Source organism: Triplophysa rosa, linkage group LG9 (assembly GCF_024868665.1).
Source record: "Triplophysa rosa linkage group LG9, Trosa_1v2, whole genome shotgun sequence".
NCBI lineage: Eukaryota > Metazoa > Chordata > Actinopteri > Cypriniformes > Nemacheilidae > Triplophysa > Triplophysa rosa.
The window spans coordinates 25,290,563-25,308,111 of record NC_079898.1 but is presented as its reverse complement, the minus strand read 5'-3'; the positions used below and the strand labels follow the sequence as shown (position 1 = coordinate 25,308,111).

The following is a 17,549-nucleotide window of genomic DNA, read 5'->3' as shown; positions in this document are numbered from 1 at the left end:
GAAAAAAACATGCTTATCTTTTTTGTGTAAATATTGAATACCTGAACATGAACACCACAGAAGGAATTGATGTCATTGACATCAATGCATGCGTAATACTGTGATACAGTAAAATGTGTCCCCGCAGTAACAGACCGGTGTACATTCACCAACGTGTCAAAAGTTAACACCAACAACAATAATTATATGTTTATGCCGTGAACCTCGCATACTTTATAGAATTAATCGTTTAGTCGATCGTGAGGAATTCTTATTGCAACCGTTGTAAACACGACAGCTTACTTCTTAGATCAGACGGCTTCGTGTTGTTTCCAGGCGGAGCTTTAAAGAACGCGACACGCACGTCTCCCGGAGATGCTGTTAAAATCAACCAATCAGATGACGACTTTGAACGTGCTGAAGTGTTTCCAGAAAAGTGTGCCTTATGCATCAGACGTTTGTGGGGCTGAGACTATGATGTAGTCTACTCCTTCAATGCCGTTTTCATTGATATATTTATATGGGCCAGCAGGGGGCAGTCTCGTGTCTGAACCGAGACCACAGCAGTGTGAGATTAACAATATATTTCCATCATCTATTATTATGTCTCTTGAGTGGCTCATGTGAGAAATATAACCCGCCAAGAGCTCTTCGGCTCTGTCCCAAAACCTAGTGATCTGGTTTGCTGTAGGCAGCAGTATGAAAATGTTGTATAATTGTGAGGAGACTTACTAGGTATCAAGACAGAGTTCAAGGCTACAACCTTTATTTCTCTGTGTCTGACTCTCTCACACGTACAGATTTACATTTAAAGCCTTGCGAAGGAAACAATAGTGCATTGCAAACTATTCAAACTTTAGATTTTCTCTTTTCTTATGTATTTCTGAAGCAATATGTCTCTCAGGTTTCTCACAAAAGTGCAGTTTTCACTGTCGCCGTGACCTTTTTGAATGTGCGCCCAGCATGATTTCCATTACGTCTCAATAACTGTATCGCTCAGACTCTCGCGGGCAGTACGCTGGGGCTGTTTATTTTCATATCTGTCCCCAGAGGCTCAAAAGTGCTTTAAATCGACCACACTGTGATGTTAGCTTCTATAAAAGGTGTTTCATTAGCTGGTGTAAGGGGTTTAAGAATAGCCCGCAGACCTCATTCCAGCCAGCACAGGGCCGGTCCTGAGAGAAACGGGCAGACTTGAGTCTGTCGGTCGCCCTAAGATGCCGCCCGACTGTGCGCAGGAGTAAATCGGTGAATCACGGTCTGATGGATTTGGGACACACCCGGCCGTGTGGACTTGTCCCACTTACCTGGCTGTCTGGCACACGCTTGTGCTAAACTGTTGCCAAGTTGCGGAGGTCCATGTTGTCATTTTGAGTCTTATTAGTACTTGGTAAGCTGTGGTCAGTTCTGGCTATGGTTGTGAGGTTTAGTGTGGTAAGTTTGAGAAACAGATATAGATTATAGATATAGATTGTGAGTAAATTATTTTATGTACTAAAAGACATTTAGAGAAAGATTGCATTATCAGTCTCTTTTTTTTAGTGTTTTAGTATTTAGAGGTCTTCTAGTTTAAGTAATAAAAATGAAACTATGGTCATAGCGGTAGCCCAGTGGTTAGCGCTCCAGATACATATACACGAGCCATGAAAACATTTCTGTTTATTGAAATAAAATAAAATATTGGCCTAAACATTATTTACGGAAGAGTATTAGGGCCAAGCAATAAAAAATATATAAAACCGTTTTGAGATTAAAGTCATTATAATGCGAAATTAAACCCGCAGTTTTTCGGGGAAAAAAGTCAAAATTAAATGTTGAGAATAAACTCAATCAATTTCGAGAATAAAGTCGTTGTGTTTCGAGAAAAAACTCGTTAAATTTCGAGAAATAAAACTCGAAATAAAATGTCGACAATAAACTCACTATACTTTGAGAATAAAGTCGTTGTGTTTCGAGAAAAAACTCGTTAAATTTCGAGAAATTTAAAAAATAAAAAATAAATATATATTTTTTTTAAAATAAAAGCTAGTTTAAAATGTTAATAAAACTAAAAACAAAACTATAATAACTCTTCTTTAAAAATGTTCAATATTATTCTATATAATTTATGAAAAATAAATGATAAAATACATGGTATTGTTGATTTTCCATAAATTTTCGGCAATGTACTGCTAACATCTTAAATGATCTTGTACCTGCATTTGAAAAGAAGGATGTTTGCAAATGTTGCGGTGTTGTGTTATCAGTGTTTTAGTTGATTTTCTGATTGTTTCAGGATCTGTGTGGAGATGCAGCGGAGCTCACGGTTCGCTGTGATCTCATCAGGGGGCGACTGCATTGCCTGGAAGATCAGCTTCAGACAGCCATGGAGAACCTCGACAAAGACCTCGCTCATATCCTTACACAGCTGTGCGTGTGTGTTTAAAGCGCATTAGCGGCGTTTATTGATCTAAACATTTAGAACAGCAATAACATCCTGGTAACCACCCAGAACCATAGTAACCTAGCAATGTCCTAATAACCACAACCAGTGACTGTGCAATGTTTGTGCATCATACTGCAAACGACAACAGCAATTCAAATGTTGACAGTTCCAAGATGGCGGCTGCGCTGACTGGCGCGGTTGAATGTGGCATCTACATATAGACGGTTTCAAAGTGACAACATAAACAAACATTACAGCGCATGCGTGCGTTCGTTGGCTGCCGTCAACTTCCGGTACACAAACAATAGAGTGCTTGTAGATTATTTCTGATATTAAGCAAAAGAAACCGAGAAGAACCGTTACTTGGCTAAACTTGTCTCTCCAATATTTTGAATTTAGACTGCGATACCAAGCTCAACCACTATGTGTACCATACGCTTTGTTTAAATGCGACTAAACTACAGGACCCGTTCCACAAACTGTTAAAATGAGTATACAACAAAATTTAACAAATCCTTTCTTTAATACAATTATTATGCAATAAAATAATAATACAAATGAAAATGAACATAATTTCAATTAAATATAAATAGTTCCATTATTAGACGCTAGCCAAACACAATTCTCTAATTGGTTGTTTTTCTGGAATAAAATGATCTGGTATCTCCTTTGCTCTTATAATCTCGGTCAGCCCCGTTCTCTGCTACAGCCAATCATCGCAGTTCCTCCGTCACATACCAAGAGAACACATCCTATATGGTCATTAGAGCCCTTAAGTAACATGCCCACTGCTTTAACCCTCCAGAAGAGCTCCCCCGTCTCATTTGACAGAACACGACTCTCTCTTCCGGATGGGAATTATAGGTACATTTGAACGGATCCTGGCCATTTCATGACAATCTCTTATATATGAGAGAATAGAAAAGAAAGTGCTTTTTAGTTATTAGAGATATTCAGCGCTCGGCGGAGGTTGAAAGGAAGTGACAGAGTGAGGAGGGGAAATGGAGAGCGAATCATCTGCCTGTCACTGTGATGTGAGATTAAAGCGTGCCATCAAGGGAAAGGTTATGACACAGCACGCTGATATCTTCATATCGCTGCCCACCTGTGCGTGCCGAGCGGATCTGCAGCGGCCGGGAGAAAAGCGCTAGTAGATGAACTTGATCTTATTTCTAACGAAAAATAGAAAGCACTCAGTCAGAAGGTTATCTTCCGTTTATCGAATCACGAAACCGAACAGGTTAATGAAAATGATACCGTGCTAATTGGGTTCGTCTTGTCTCGCTCTGTGGAACGTACAAATCAAACCGTGACGGATTATAATGTCAAAATCATTCGCTCAGCAGACGACGTTGAAAATGTAATGCAAAATATTGATCCGCTGCCAGACAAACTCGCTTCATCTTGTTTGTTTAGAGCGCGGCAGAATTTGATTCATCAGCACTTAGTGTGAGCCGTGCGTTTGTGCCAAAAGCAAATGAAGTAACAGCCATTCAAAATATCCATTAAGTTGTCAAGAAACACGGCGTAGCTTGTGACCGTTTTAGCAGTTCAGAAGGAAGAGGAAAGGTCAATAATATACAGTATATCCGATTTGATTATTCGACAACTACATTTGTTCTCCCTTTATTCGATATTTATTTGTCTTGTTGTAGTAATTCTGGGTAAAGAAAACAGATTTTTCAGCACTCAGTAATGAGTCTTCCGTCATACAGCGGATAGGTGTGCAAATAAACACATAATAAGCCCGAGGAACTTCATTAAGTCTGTCTGCTCAGCTGAAGGAAGATCTCGCTTTCTCTCTTTCATAATTCATGAAGCGCTCTTTAACGGCTGGTTAATTATGAATGGGACAATCTGAGGCCATTTGGAGAGCAAAACGTGCCCGTCAGGCCCCATCTGCCGCGAGAGGCGTCGCTTATACCGAACGGCCGGTCCCCTCCGTCCGGTTAAACAATTATCCGTCGTTGATGGGGGTCTATCGCCCTGCTCATAAAACCTGTGTGAATTATTTAGGATATGAATTGAACGGGGTCCGTCGGGGACATAAAGCCTTTAGATTTTAGTACGGCGTTAGAGAAGAGGGGTCTTATGTGTAATTAAGACACATAAGACGGACGGTCAGGCTAAGATCATGAAAGTCGCGGTGCACTTGAATGTAAAATGGTTTTCTTTAACTCGTGTTGTTCACTGTCTTTGGAGAAAGAGGTTCAGGAGGTCAAGGCCATGCTTCACGCCATGCTGTCACAACTGAAGCTCGAGGACGACGACGACGATGATGATGATGAAGATAAGTATTGTGATGTTGAAGAAGGACGGGTGGAGGATGGAGAGGTAGAAGAAGAACTTTACTTCAGTGACAGCTGGGAAATTTAACTAGACTCTTATTAGCCTCTTATCCAGACTGGAGTTCAGTGTTTGTGAGTTTGCACTTAACCGCGAAACATGAAGCACACACAATTCTCAAAAACACAGTATATTTACTTGAGGATGCCTACCAGAAGGGAATTAGATTCATTTTTTACATACAGTATATGCGTCTGGCTGAATCTAAAATGGCACGCTTTACCCCCAAATTCGAGAGACAAAAGCTCAAATAAAAAGCCAGTAAGATTTTGTTTACACAGTAAGGCTTTCCCACATTATAGTAATATCATTTATTTAGTTTTGTTAATTCCTACTTTTCTCAATTTTTTTATTATTATTTCAATACATGAATACTTGAATAGTGTTATCGTCATCGGAAATCAGCACAACAAATACTAAATAAATGATGTGTGAACATATTTTCCCCCACATTTCTGTAACGTGAATATGGTGGGGTTTTTATTCTTGATTTTGGGCTGAGATTACATGCATGCGTGTTCATGCCACGTATTGCGAGATTTTATAGCATTTTGTTCATTGAGGCCATTTTACTCTGTTGCACGTGTGACCGGTCCTACTCGCACCGCTCTGCGCGGGCCTCGGTCCGGATGGGAGACGGGCGCTCTAACGAGGAGGCTAAAGACCGCAGTCTCCAGCGTCTGTCGCTAGAGCGTCTCTGTTGGTCGGGGAGTGAGGTTTTACTCGCACAGCGAACTCTCGCTGGCCTACGTTACACGTATTAAAGGGATACTCCACCCAAAAATTGAATAATTCTGTCATCATTTATTCACCCTCAGGTTGTTCCAAACCTGTACAAATTACTTTGTTCCTGCTGAACACAAAGGAAGATATTTGGAAGAATGTCAGTTACCAAAAAGATGTCATCCGATTTACTGCCATAGTAGGGAAAAAATACTATGGGAGTCAATGGTGGATGAGATCTGTTCGGTTACTGACATTCTTCCAAATATCTATCTTTGTGTTTAGTTGAACAAAGACATTTATACAGGTTTGGAACAATCTGACGATGAGTAAATGATTTTTTGGTGAACTATCCCTTTAAGTTTGTATTCCTGTTTTTGTTGTTTTAAGTTATTTTTCTTTATTTTATAAGCATAACTTATTATTTATTTTGTATGTTTTGATATATCGAAACGCTTTCGGCCCACATATGGTTCCATATGAAAATCTGTCTAGTTAAACAGATGATTAATTCAAAGATCAAATAGGACCAGGCAGACGTCTCACAACGAAAACAGAGATCTGTGCCAGTCAGTTCAACTCATGAGCTCAGGGCTTTGTTTAAATGTGTCTGAACTATTTTTTTGAAATTACGACTGAACTTTGAACAGTAGTTTCCTAATTCATGATTTAACAATATGGTGCTAAGAAGTATAAATGTGGAGCACACTGGTGTGTTGATGTACTGTGTTTTAATTTGTTATGCCTTTTGAAGCTATTTTCATTGTTTAGTACAAAAATATAGTTTGGTTTTTCTTAATGTGCAAAGCTGCATTTTGTCCAGTATACCACTCTTTAAAAGCACTTTTAAAAACTGTATTGTTTACTGTACGTTTACAATGTACGTTTGCATGCTCATCATTTAATTCTGCTCCTTTGAGAATTAAAACCACTTTTTAACTTGTTATTATTCCAAGTATATTTTTACCGAAGCTGAAGGACCTAATTTTGAATATTTTACACAATGTATTTTGGAGATATCGTATTTGCGACCTGTTTTATTTTCATGTTGTATTTTCATGACATTTCATTATTTCTGACCTAGTTAGCCAAAAAGAAGGTTTAGTTATTTTTATATGACCAAATATGTTTATTGGAGTCATTTGGCTCCATTTTATGTTGACCTTATTATTTTAGAAATTGTTTATATTTTTCATAAATTGTATTTTTATTTATAGCAACTTCTGAGCTGGTATATCTAGATCAGTATTTCTGAAACCGGGTAGCAGGGGTCTTGACAAACTTTCAAGGATGACATAAAATTGATCCTTGACGAGACAAAACATGCATTAAAATAAACTAAAACAACTAAACATAAAAACTTTTCTTAGTGCTATTTATAACAAATATACACCTTTATTATGCCATGCGCTTGAATATTTTATTGTCTTAAAATTGTGTAAATGTCACACTATAACATCAATAAATCTGTAGATCTCTCAGATGAAGAAGTGTTTTAACGCTAGATGTTATCCGTCTCTAGTTCTGCTAGGCGGCACCAGGTTTCATCAGGTTATGGTTTTGTGATGTTTCTTCCCCGGGGGTGTTCATCAGCAGAAATCTGCTCGACAGACATATGGAGCTTTCAGTTTCATCAAATGAGCAGCTCACAGTTCTGCTTGTCTCAAGCGCAACAATGGTCAAATCTCTCTCCGCATAACAGCACAGGCTGGCAGGCATGCGAGCGGCACATTCATCAGCTCACACCTGGCACCGTTCAGCAGACGCCTACAATCTTGTCTCTTAATTGAATCTCTGTTTACGCCACGCTGCCAGTTCTCAGGCTGATTCCCTCGTCATGGAAACGCACAGTTTGTGGAAGACACTAGCGCTGGAGATAAGGTACTTTCTCTTTAATTCTTATTGTAACTTATGGAAATATAAGAAAATGTTTTTTTTTCATGGCGCGCAGATCCATGACTGATGGATGTTGATGTGCTTCTGTAATGTGTGCAAACCAGGCCTTGATGTTTTGAAATGCCGATTATAGATTTGATGTGTCACTGCAAGATCAAATGCATTTCAACGACGTCCGATCAATTACAAACACAGATGAACAGCTTGATATATAAACTTTCTCTCTTACAATCAGACTCCATTTCATTTGCATGTATGCACTTGCATATCCAAAATGACCATTAAAACTATACATTTCAATATTTGCTGTGGAATGTAGATGTTAAATGCACTGCACCGGACTAGAATGCATGAATGAGGATGTTTAGGAAACCTCTGATAACGTTATAGTGCATGAGACCTGCCTGATACAAGAAAGCATTTGAAGATTAAAACAGAGAGCCTGATATAGCCTGCTAAGCAGTGTTGGGTGTAACTAGTTACTAAGTAATTAGTTACTGTAATTTAATTACTTTTCCATTGAAAAAGTAAAGTAAGGGATTACTCTTATTTTTTTCTGTAATTTAATTACAGTTACTTCTGATGTAATTAAACTAAATACTTTGTGTAATATGTGTGTGCAATAGTGGAATTGGCATCAAAATTCAAAGTCTTACTTTAAAATCCTTGCTTTAATGTATAATTCTCACATTTGTAATACTTTGGTCAGTTAATAATAATACTTTATGTAGTTTAATATTATTTGATTGAATTAATTAAATAAGCCCTTTCATGTCTATCCTTAAATCACTTAACTAATCAAGGTTGATGTAGGATATAGAAAGTAATTAGTAATAAGTAACTAAATACTTTTTGTAGAGAGTAATTTGTACAGTAATCTAATTACACTATTGAATATGTCATTAGTAACTAGTAATTAATTACTTTTTCAGAGTAACTTACCCAACACTGCTGCTAAGTTTCTCTCTGATAAATGTGAAATGAAGGCAAATGGTTTCCTCTTCATTCTTGTTCCATCATTCTGCCAGTGGAAATCACACTTCACGAGCGGAAAGCCGGCGGGATTCAGTCGGTCTCTTCTGACACGGGCCCAGTTCCTGTCATTCACTTCTGAATGTGAATTGCCATTCTCTTACCATCCTGAGGTCTTACTTTAACCTTTGACCTCCTGCCACCCTCAACTGTCTGCATTACTTATAAGTATATAAGAGATGTCACATAACAGCTCCATTAGTGTCTTTTTCAGTTTGTACAGAAATGAATAAAAATGTTGCTCTGTAACTTTCTTTTAAACAAAACCCTATTATACTGATTGAAAACTGTCTTGTTATACTGGTTCACACTGGTAAGCTTACGTTAATTTATAAGTTGAGCTAGTGTGTGCATACAATATCGTGCAAACTGTCTGATCTCATTTGACTTCAACCCACATTAAGATACAAAAGTAAACTGTAGTTTTATGCTATCAGAGGCAGTGAGAAAAAGCAAAAGTTACAGATTGCTGCTTGAAATGATTTCTTTCTCATTTCTCTGTGATGTTTTAAAATAATGAGCGGTGATTTTGGGCCATGCAGTCTCATTGGTCATAAGCTGCTTTTATGTGGCACACAGGAAGTGACATCATTGAGGTCTTTTTAAAACGGCTGCAGTAGAATAGAAGTTTATATTCTCGTTGCTTTTCTTTGTGTTGGCACAACCTGCTTTTTTCAGCTCAGAGAATGTGTTTATCATCAACCACAAACCTGCGTCAGATTTCAAACTAGCTATTCCCTGTTTTCTTGTTTTCCCAATTAGCTATTTCTATTCCACTGTTTAAAAACTGTGTGTTTAAAACGCTGACACTGAGCCTTGTAGATGTTTTGTGCACATTTACTATTTAAAGAAATATTTTTATGTATTATTATGTGAAATAATATTTATTTGAACATTAAATGTATCGCCTTCAGTCGCCTACAGTCTTATGACTGTAACCATAGTGAATCCATCAGTAAACCTGTAAAGACACATGAAGTTGAGACATTGGGTCTGTGCGTCCCGTTTGGATTTGGCGTGAGATCGTGGAGCAGGTCCCTTTAAGTGACATGTGATGTTTACCATTTTTGACAAGACACGCAAACCCGCTGTAGACAGCACTGCTTTCAGACGCTCCGCAGAGACTGAGATGTTTCTAAACGCTGTTAGAGAAGCAACCGAAAACAGAGATGTGTGCGAGAAACATGGCCTCAGCTGTATCACATATTAAAACCTGGTCCAGATGTGGAGAGGTTGAATGTATTTTTAATAGTTTTGTTTATTATTATACATTTTTTCCCTTTTGAATAGATATTCAATATATTTACAAGATCTACCATGAACTACCACGTTATAGCCATATGGTTGAAAACAATAAAAAAAAGCAGATCCACCAATCAGAGAAGTTTGTGTTATGGAAATAAGACAGAAATGTTTTTTTTTCTATTGAGCAAATGACCAACTGCCAGTATGACTTAAGTCAGAATATGTAAACCTGACATAATAAGATCTGTCTAAAAGACGGATTTGGAATGCAAATAAACCTGTCGACTGTCTTTTGTTTTCATTGCTATTGTCATTATCATTAAATAAGATTACGATTTTGTGATTTTTACTATTTTACATTGCAAAATGGAAAACAATTATAAAAATTCTATTATACATGATCTCTAAAGAAATGTTGGGTTGTATCAACCTGGGTCAAATATAGACGATGTATAGTGTGATTTTGAACACTTTGGTTTGTTCTCAATATAGTGTGTGCGTAAAGTAAAGCAGTATTTCTTTGAACCTTCTGTCATTGTTTCTGTGAGTGTAATTGTTCTTTATTGATGTATTTCTGCAGATACTCTACACAGAGTCAACAGCCATCGGGTGGGCCAGAATGTCATCCCTCTGTCCTGCCCACGGGAGGAGGTGAGATCAATAGAGCTGATGTATGAGGCCGGCCGGTCTCTGACAGTTCAGATGAGAGCTGATCTCTGTGTGTGCCGGAGAGTTAACTACACGGGAGACGTCACATGGCACCACCGGTGAGCAGCGTGTGTGGCCTACTGGTATTCCCTCTTTTGTGTTTGGAATTGACTTGGTGACTTCCACGTGAAAAACATACTAAAGTACTATTACATTTATTTACATTTACGCATTTGGCAGACGCTTTTATCCAAAGCGACTTACATTGCATTATACTATACAAACATTTGTATCTGAGTATGTGCAATCGCTGGGATCGAACCCATGGCGTTGCTATAGCTTCATGCTTTAACCACTAAAGCTTACTATAATACACTGGACTAAAAAGTACCATAGTGTAAATAATGAAGTATACGCTCTACAGTATTTACTGCAGTTATTAATTCACCCTAGTTACAATAATACGACACAGAATACATTATTAGTATACAAGTATAGTACATTGTTATATTTACTAGAGTAAAATTTTAAAGTATACCCTATACCAAATATCATGTTTTCTTTTCAAGCAGCTGCCCTTGTTTCATTCTTTTCAAATAGATCCCACCAGATTATATGGAGAGATTATAAATCAAGTGTATATTAAAACACACATGTGAATTGTCATATTAAATTCTGTTTCTATGGATTTAAGCAATTTAAGAGTTTAAAGCAAGCTTGCTCATCCAGCGGTCATCTCCACAGTACTTTTAGCAAATAAAAACAAGTCTAAAATTGTATTTTCAATAATAGCCAGCGCTTTTTTATAATCTTCAAATTGGAATTTAAAGAGAGTCTTTATTTTAAAATTACTACAAAAATCTGGTTGCACTTCCGCAGTAACTTGCATTTATAGCTGTGCCGTGGTTTTGCTAAAATCTAGCTCAAAAGGAGTTAACAATTACCAAATCCTATTATGACCCATTTTGTTTTAATTCCGATTTATTGACCACTTCGAATGACGTAAACAACGCTGAATTAATTCTGGTTCACAAGAACTTCCTGTTTCGCCTTTTTAACACCACACAAACGTCTAAACAAAATACAACCAATATTTATAACAGATCTAAAATGTTCAACAAAAAGATTTCAAAATAAATACAAAATAAAACCAGAAGTGCTTCTGGACCAGTGTTCACATCTTGCAAAGTGGTCTATGGTACATTGTGCCTTACAAGACTATTTATATTCAATTAAGAAAAAAAATGATCGTCGAAAGAAAATATTTATTTTCTAGAAACAAGATAATTTGACTTTCTTAGATTTAAGTTTTCGCAATCTTGATCATGACGATAAACTTAATTGTGTTCAGTTGTGAATGTTGACAAACTGTCTGACGCTAAAAAACTGCTTGATCACCCACAGTCCTCCCTCCGAGTTGACGTGGACCAAATTACATGACCCTCATCATTAGACCGGCGGAGGAGAGGTGGACATGCTGACCTTGAGCTATTTTCCAGCTCACAGGACCATAACAGCCGTCGAGAGGGAGTGAAAGCGTATGATGGGCTGTGCTTTAAGAGTTTTATGAGGCAGAGCAGGACAATGGAAGACGTTTGGGACAGCAGGTCTGACAGGGCACCTCGAGGGGAGATGTTGACTCTTGGCTCTTGTGAATCGTGAGTCATTGAAGCGTTTCAGTGTTAATCTTTTTTTGCATGATGTGATAATGAATCTATCGCTCACAGGCAGATGGTATTAAACACAGTGGGATGTCGTACACAAACACACGCACAATATGTTCATAATAATATTTAGGCTTTGTAGTCACGCAATAATAAATCTTCAATTTATACCTAAGATTATGTTTGAAATTTTCACTGGATTATATTTTGAGAATGAGCACCTTTTTATAATTCTGATGTCACCAATAAATTTGTGTTTTGAAGAATCTGTTGAACACGTTTAGGTCACAGTTGGCTCTTTTCCATCATGGACACCAGAGGAAAATCATTTTCTTAACTGAACCGTCACTATAAGAGTAAATCTGTTCAGATCATATTCACAGGAAAAATTGTATCATTTACTTTACTATTTTATTCCATTTCATTTCCATCCTCAATAAGAATAAGAATTGTAAAACACCAGAAAACTAACGTTTTCCAGAAAGATTGTGTAACCAGAAAATGTTACACTTCCAGGTTTTTAAAAAATTACAGTTCCTTTTTTTCATTAAACTTTGCAGCATTTATTGTAAATATACGGAGCCCTTTTAGGGACATGGTGGTGGAAAAAATGAGAGGGAAGAGAAAAATATTTTTTAAAGCTTTTGTGTTATCCCGCAAAAGTGTTGCGTTCCCTCGAGAAACATTGCGTTCCCTCGCAAAACTTTTGCGTTCTCCCGCAAACATATTTGCATTATCTCGCAAAACATTTTGCGAGGTCGGACAAACACATCATGTTTTATGTCCCACTGGCAGAATTTAAGATTAGCTCCGTACATAAACATTGGTCTATAGTCGTAGATTCCCGGACCAATAACTCGTGAGCTAAACGTTCTTATAACACAAATGACACCTCATTCTAAGTAACATAACAATGAACTAACTTAATTTCCCACAAATCGAGCCTTGTATTGATCTCAGGTGGGAGCCGGCTAAGACAAGACCGAAGGGATCGTCTGTAAAGTGCAAAACCTGAATTTCATTAGGCTACTAAAAATAGTCATTCACTTCAGTGTTACATACTGTAGTATAACTAAAACCAGTTCAAATTCAGCCGGAGAGCATTAATGTGTAAACTGAAGTGAGGTGAGACTACAGTGTGTAACATTTAAGTTATTAATGACTATTTTTGTAGTAACGCTTTACAGCCGGATTTACAGCCACTTTGCAGACAGTCCCTATGGACTTGTCCATGTCTCCTGCTCATATACAGAGATCAATTTATATTCTCGTTTTGAGGAAGACTAGGTTGTAGATCCTTGTCTAAGGAATTAGGTGTTATTTGTGTTATAAAAATGTTTTGCGAGATAACGCAAATACGTTTGCGGGATAACGCAAATATGTTTGCGAGAGAACGCAAAAGCTTTAAAAAATATTTTTCTCTTCCCTTTCATATTTTTTCCACCCCATGTCCCTGAAAGGGCTCTGTATAAATAGCCTATCAGTGTGGGTCAATCTCTTTTTAAAATTCATGTGCCCTCATAATCTTCATTTAAAATCTGAAAATGCACTTCCGGCCTATCCAAATTAAATGACATCAGGCTTGGGCGGAGCATCTTGTAAACTCCTCCCCTTCAACTGTCAGTCTGCTGCCAGTTCCATTTCAAAATGGAACGGCTGTTTTTAACAGCCCCGCCCACTATTTTTTGCATTCGAAATTCCATTTCACTCGGCAATGCGTAAAAATACGAAAGTAAAAACTATCACAACATCCGGTTCACAGGGACTTTAAAAAACATTTTAGGCAAATCGGCTAAATTTATGTCAATACTATTGCAACACAAATTAAAACAATTAAATTGTCCAAAAACAGGCTTCAGTTACTTAATTCTAATTCTTAAATAATGTGTTTTTATATCTTTTGGGATGAAATCTGATGTTCATTCTTCTAGTGTCAAGAGAAATGTTAATGTAGTCCATTGTGATGGCGTGAGGACATCAGAGGTGAAAGCTCACAGCAGACAGACAGCGAGAGACTGTGACCACATCACAGCCAGACAGATCACTGCCGGAGGACGAGAGAAACGCTGCTGTGGGATTCCAAGGACACAGACTGAGGACGGGCTGTAAGAAACCACAGATGGTGACCAGCTACCTGCAGGGAAGAATCTTAAACTGAAATGAGCTTCGCCTTCAGTGGGGGATATGATACAAATACCTGCCACATCAGAAATCAGGAACAGTCGTCCGCCGTTCTGTGACCCCAGGCAAGCGGTGGTCCACTTTTACAAAGACTTTAGATCATATACAGTGTTCATTTAACATTTCTGATTGGCTCTGCTAACTTGTTTAATGCCCCAATATTAGTAGTCCATAATGTAAATTTTGTTTTAAACTACATTTCCCAGTCACAGTGTTGACCATAAACACGCTATCGAAAACATGTAACCTTTTAGAAAGTGTGTCCTTGTAAATGCAAACACTACACATACAGTATATTTACGCAAAGTGTATTTTATATACAGGATAATTATAGTGTACTTATTAAAATGAATTTGAAATATATTTATTTTTTGTAAGGTCAAAGAACCTTTAATGCAACAGAAAGGTTGTGTGAATGTCAAAGGTTCTTTATAGGAACGTAACGTTAAAACATTTTTTGGAATTTTTTAAAAGTGTATTTTGTTTAAATGCTCTGATGTCTGAGCTCAAACTACCTATTATATTCATACCAGACCATTTATGTTACCGACATGAATTATATTTCTAAACCACGTGGTCTATTGTATCTATTGACAGAATTGCAATTCAATAAACTATGTGTTTAGAGGTGTATAAAGACCTTACATGAATAAGCTGCCTGATACGCCTCGTGTAACCACACCCCCACGAATCTACATCATTTCGTGGTATGATTTGACTAAGACCGCCCAAATCTATACGCAAGTAAGGTGGGCGTACTTGTAAATCTCATTGTATCGTCAACGCCGCAGCCATGTCGCGGAGACGCTGTGTGCTTCGTTGCGAAAAGAAAGCCTCTTTGTTTGCTCTTCCAGAAGATGAGACAACTAAAAAGGAATGGTTACATTTTATTTACAACACTGTTCCAGAACAGTACAATCCGAATATTCAAGTGTGCGCAGCGCATTTTACAGATGATTGCTTCATGAACCTGGGCGAGATCAAGGCCGGCTGTGCATGAAAGCTTTTGTTAAAAAGTGGGGCAATTCCAACCATTACAACTTCGCAAGGACAGTCTGGCACTTCAGATTCGCAGCCTGTAAGTATATTTTCATTGTAAAAGACTTTGTTACGGACTAACGCGAGTTGAGTTTGTTGTGTGTTTGTAGCGCATGTTGTTTCTTTGTGTGATCTGCAAATGCAGACACGCGCAACGTGTAAAAAGACAACATAAGTTATTATTATAAGTAATAATAATCAGTAATAATGTTCCAACTAGAGGCAACAAATGTTGTGTTTATAATGGGGTTTATTGTCTTTGCGTAACACTGGTTGATCACTAACGGCAAATGTTTATAACGTCGTATACAAAAGGTAAAACAGTTAGCTATAGTTTTGAACTATTTAACATATATATTTTTTAAACCTTACCAATCCTTTACATCCTGCTCAAATCGCGCTGGCCAAGTTGATGTATCGGCTTGATCATCTTCATTTTCCCGATCGGATTCTGTCTCAAGCCGTTGGTTGCAATTCGCAACCTCACCACTAGATGCCGCTAAATTCTCCACGGATTCTCTTTTAAGGAAAGACACTGACGGCACCAACTTTTTATTACACATCCCATAATACCCATAAAGCCTTGATCTTTAGATCAAGTGAGAGCAGCTGAGGAGATCGTTGGTGTCTCTCTCCCTCCCCTCCAGGACATTTATGGAAGCCGTCTCACCCGCAAAGCCCTCTGCATTGCAGGTGATCCCACCCACCCAACACACAGCTTCATCGGGGAGTCTCCAGGCCAGGACCAGCAGACTAAAAGTGAGCTTCATCCACCAGGCAGTCAGGAAGCTAAACTCCCTCCCAACCCTCAGCATTGGATTGCTCGCTACCTCATTCAGCATCGGTCTGCCCCTCTTCAGCTACCTCTTCTGACAGGTTAAACAAAGCCTGCTCTCTTTGTCACTTTAAACAGACTAATAAGCTCTTTGCACTACCTCACATCTGCACTGTTGTATATTTCACTGGTTTGCACTCTATCTGCCATTACCTATCTTCTTTTTCTTTTTTTAAATATCCCTGCTTGTAATAGTTGTATTTTACATATATATAATAGTCTGTATTTATCTTTTTTTAATATATTTTTTTATTCTGTGTAGTGTTATTTGTATGCACCATGGGTCTGAGAGTAACGCAATATCAATCCTCTATATGTATGTAGCCTACTGTACATGTGGCAGAATTGACAATAAAGCAGACTTTGACTTTTTGACTTTGATCTCTACAAACATATCAATGAATCTTTTTTAATGAATGACAGGCAACAGTTCACTGGTTCAATGTATCAGGAGACATTAATTCCCTGTAATGGCTGATGAGTCTGAAAAACATCATGATGCTGTACTTCATTATTCAAAAGGATTTCTCATTTAGTGTTGTCTAGTTTCCCAGAGGAAATGACTGTAGTGCTTGTCTATGTAAATATATTCAAATCACGGCTTTAATGCGATTTGGAGCAAGTTAATTGAAACTGGAGATATTAAACTAATGTTTTTTCAGTGAAAGTAAAAGTCTCAGTTGGTTAATGCATTAGCGAACATGAACTAACAATTAAGCATTTATTCACAGCATTTATTTATTGTCCTGTTCATTTAAGTATACATAATGTTAACATAACCAGTGCTGTTCATGTGTTCATTGACTAATGTTAACAGATACACGTTTTACATTCTAAATAAGAAATAAGAAAATGCTTTAAAATATCAATTAGCATGCAACAAGATTCATAAATCCTTTAAAAATATCGTTCATCAGTCAACTATGTAGTTTACTATTGTTTACCAATGGAACGTTTTTGTAAAGTGTCACCTATTTTGTTTACTGCACTTTTAGTCAGACAGTCTCAAATACAACACCATATTTCATTAACATGCAGAATGAACGTACGTCACATTTACAGTATATAGTTCAGTGGTTCTCAAACTTTTTCGTTGTAAGGCCCCCTTTGTGTTAAGTGCATCGCTTTGCGGCCCCCCAAATAAAGACTTATAATCTTAAACTTGAACCAAAAACATTCAGTTATACAATGCTAAAACCTCAATTATTTTGGTTGGTGGTGTCATTTTTCTGATGTTTGATTGCATAAAATCTGTGATAAATTTCTATATTTCATAAAATGCAACAAAATCTGTGGCCCCCCTGGATCCATCTTGGGGCCCCCCAGGGGGCCACGGTCCCCAGTTTGAGAACCACTGATATAGTTTCTAACCTTAAAGGAAGGTTACATGAAATGTGACTGAATCTTTAATCCCTCTCATGATGACCCATGACCTCAACGTGTCATGTTAACCCAGGTTTAACCTTTCCTTCACCAGGGTAAAGTGTTGACAGCTTTGAGGTCTCATCATTAATACATGTGTCCGCTCACGAATAGC

The 17,549-nt window shown here is 37.7% G+C and overlaps 1 protein-coding gene and 1 long non-coding RNA gene across 2 annotated transcripts in view; both read left to right on the top strand.

Annotated features, from left to right (window-relative positions):
- Positions 1-6,886, top strand: part of disc1 (DISC1 scaffold protein) — a 35,954-nt gene extending 29,068 nt beyond the window's left edge. Inside the window, 2 exon segments of the mRNA XM_057342323.1 lie at positions 2,255-2,372; positions 4,596-6,886. Of these exon segments, the coding sequence (XP_057198306.1) occupies positions 2,255-2,372; positions 4,596-4,780 (303 nt within the window). The 3' untranslated portion in view covers positions 4,781-6,886.
- A 141-nt stretch (positions 6,887-7,027) lies between these two features.
- On the top strand, positions 7,028-14,677 carry LOC130559342 (uncharacterized). Its single transcript, XR_008963556.1, has 4 exons — positions 7,028-7,354; positions 10,227-10,413; positions 11,699-11,952; positions 13,890-14,677. It is a non-coding gene; the product is annotated as an uncharacterized LOC130559342 (long non-coding RNA).
- Positions 14,678-17,549: the final 2,872 nt, after the last annotated feature.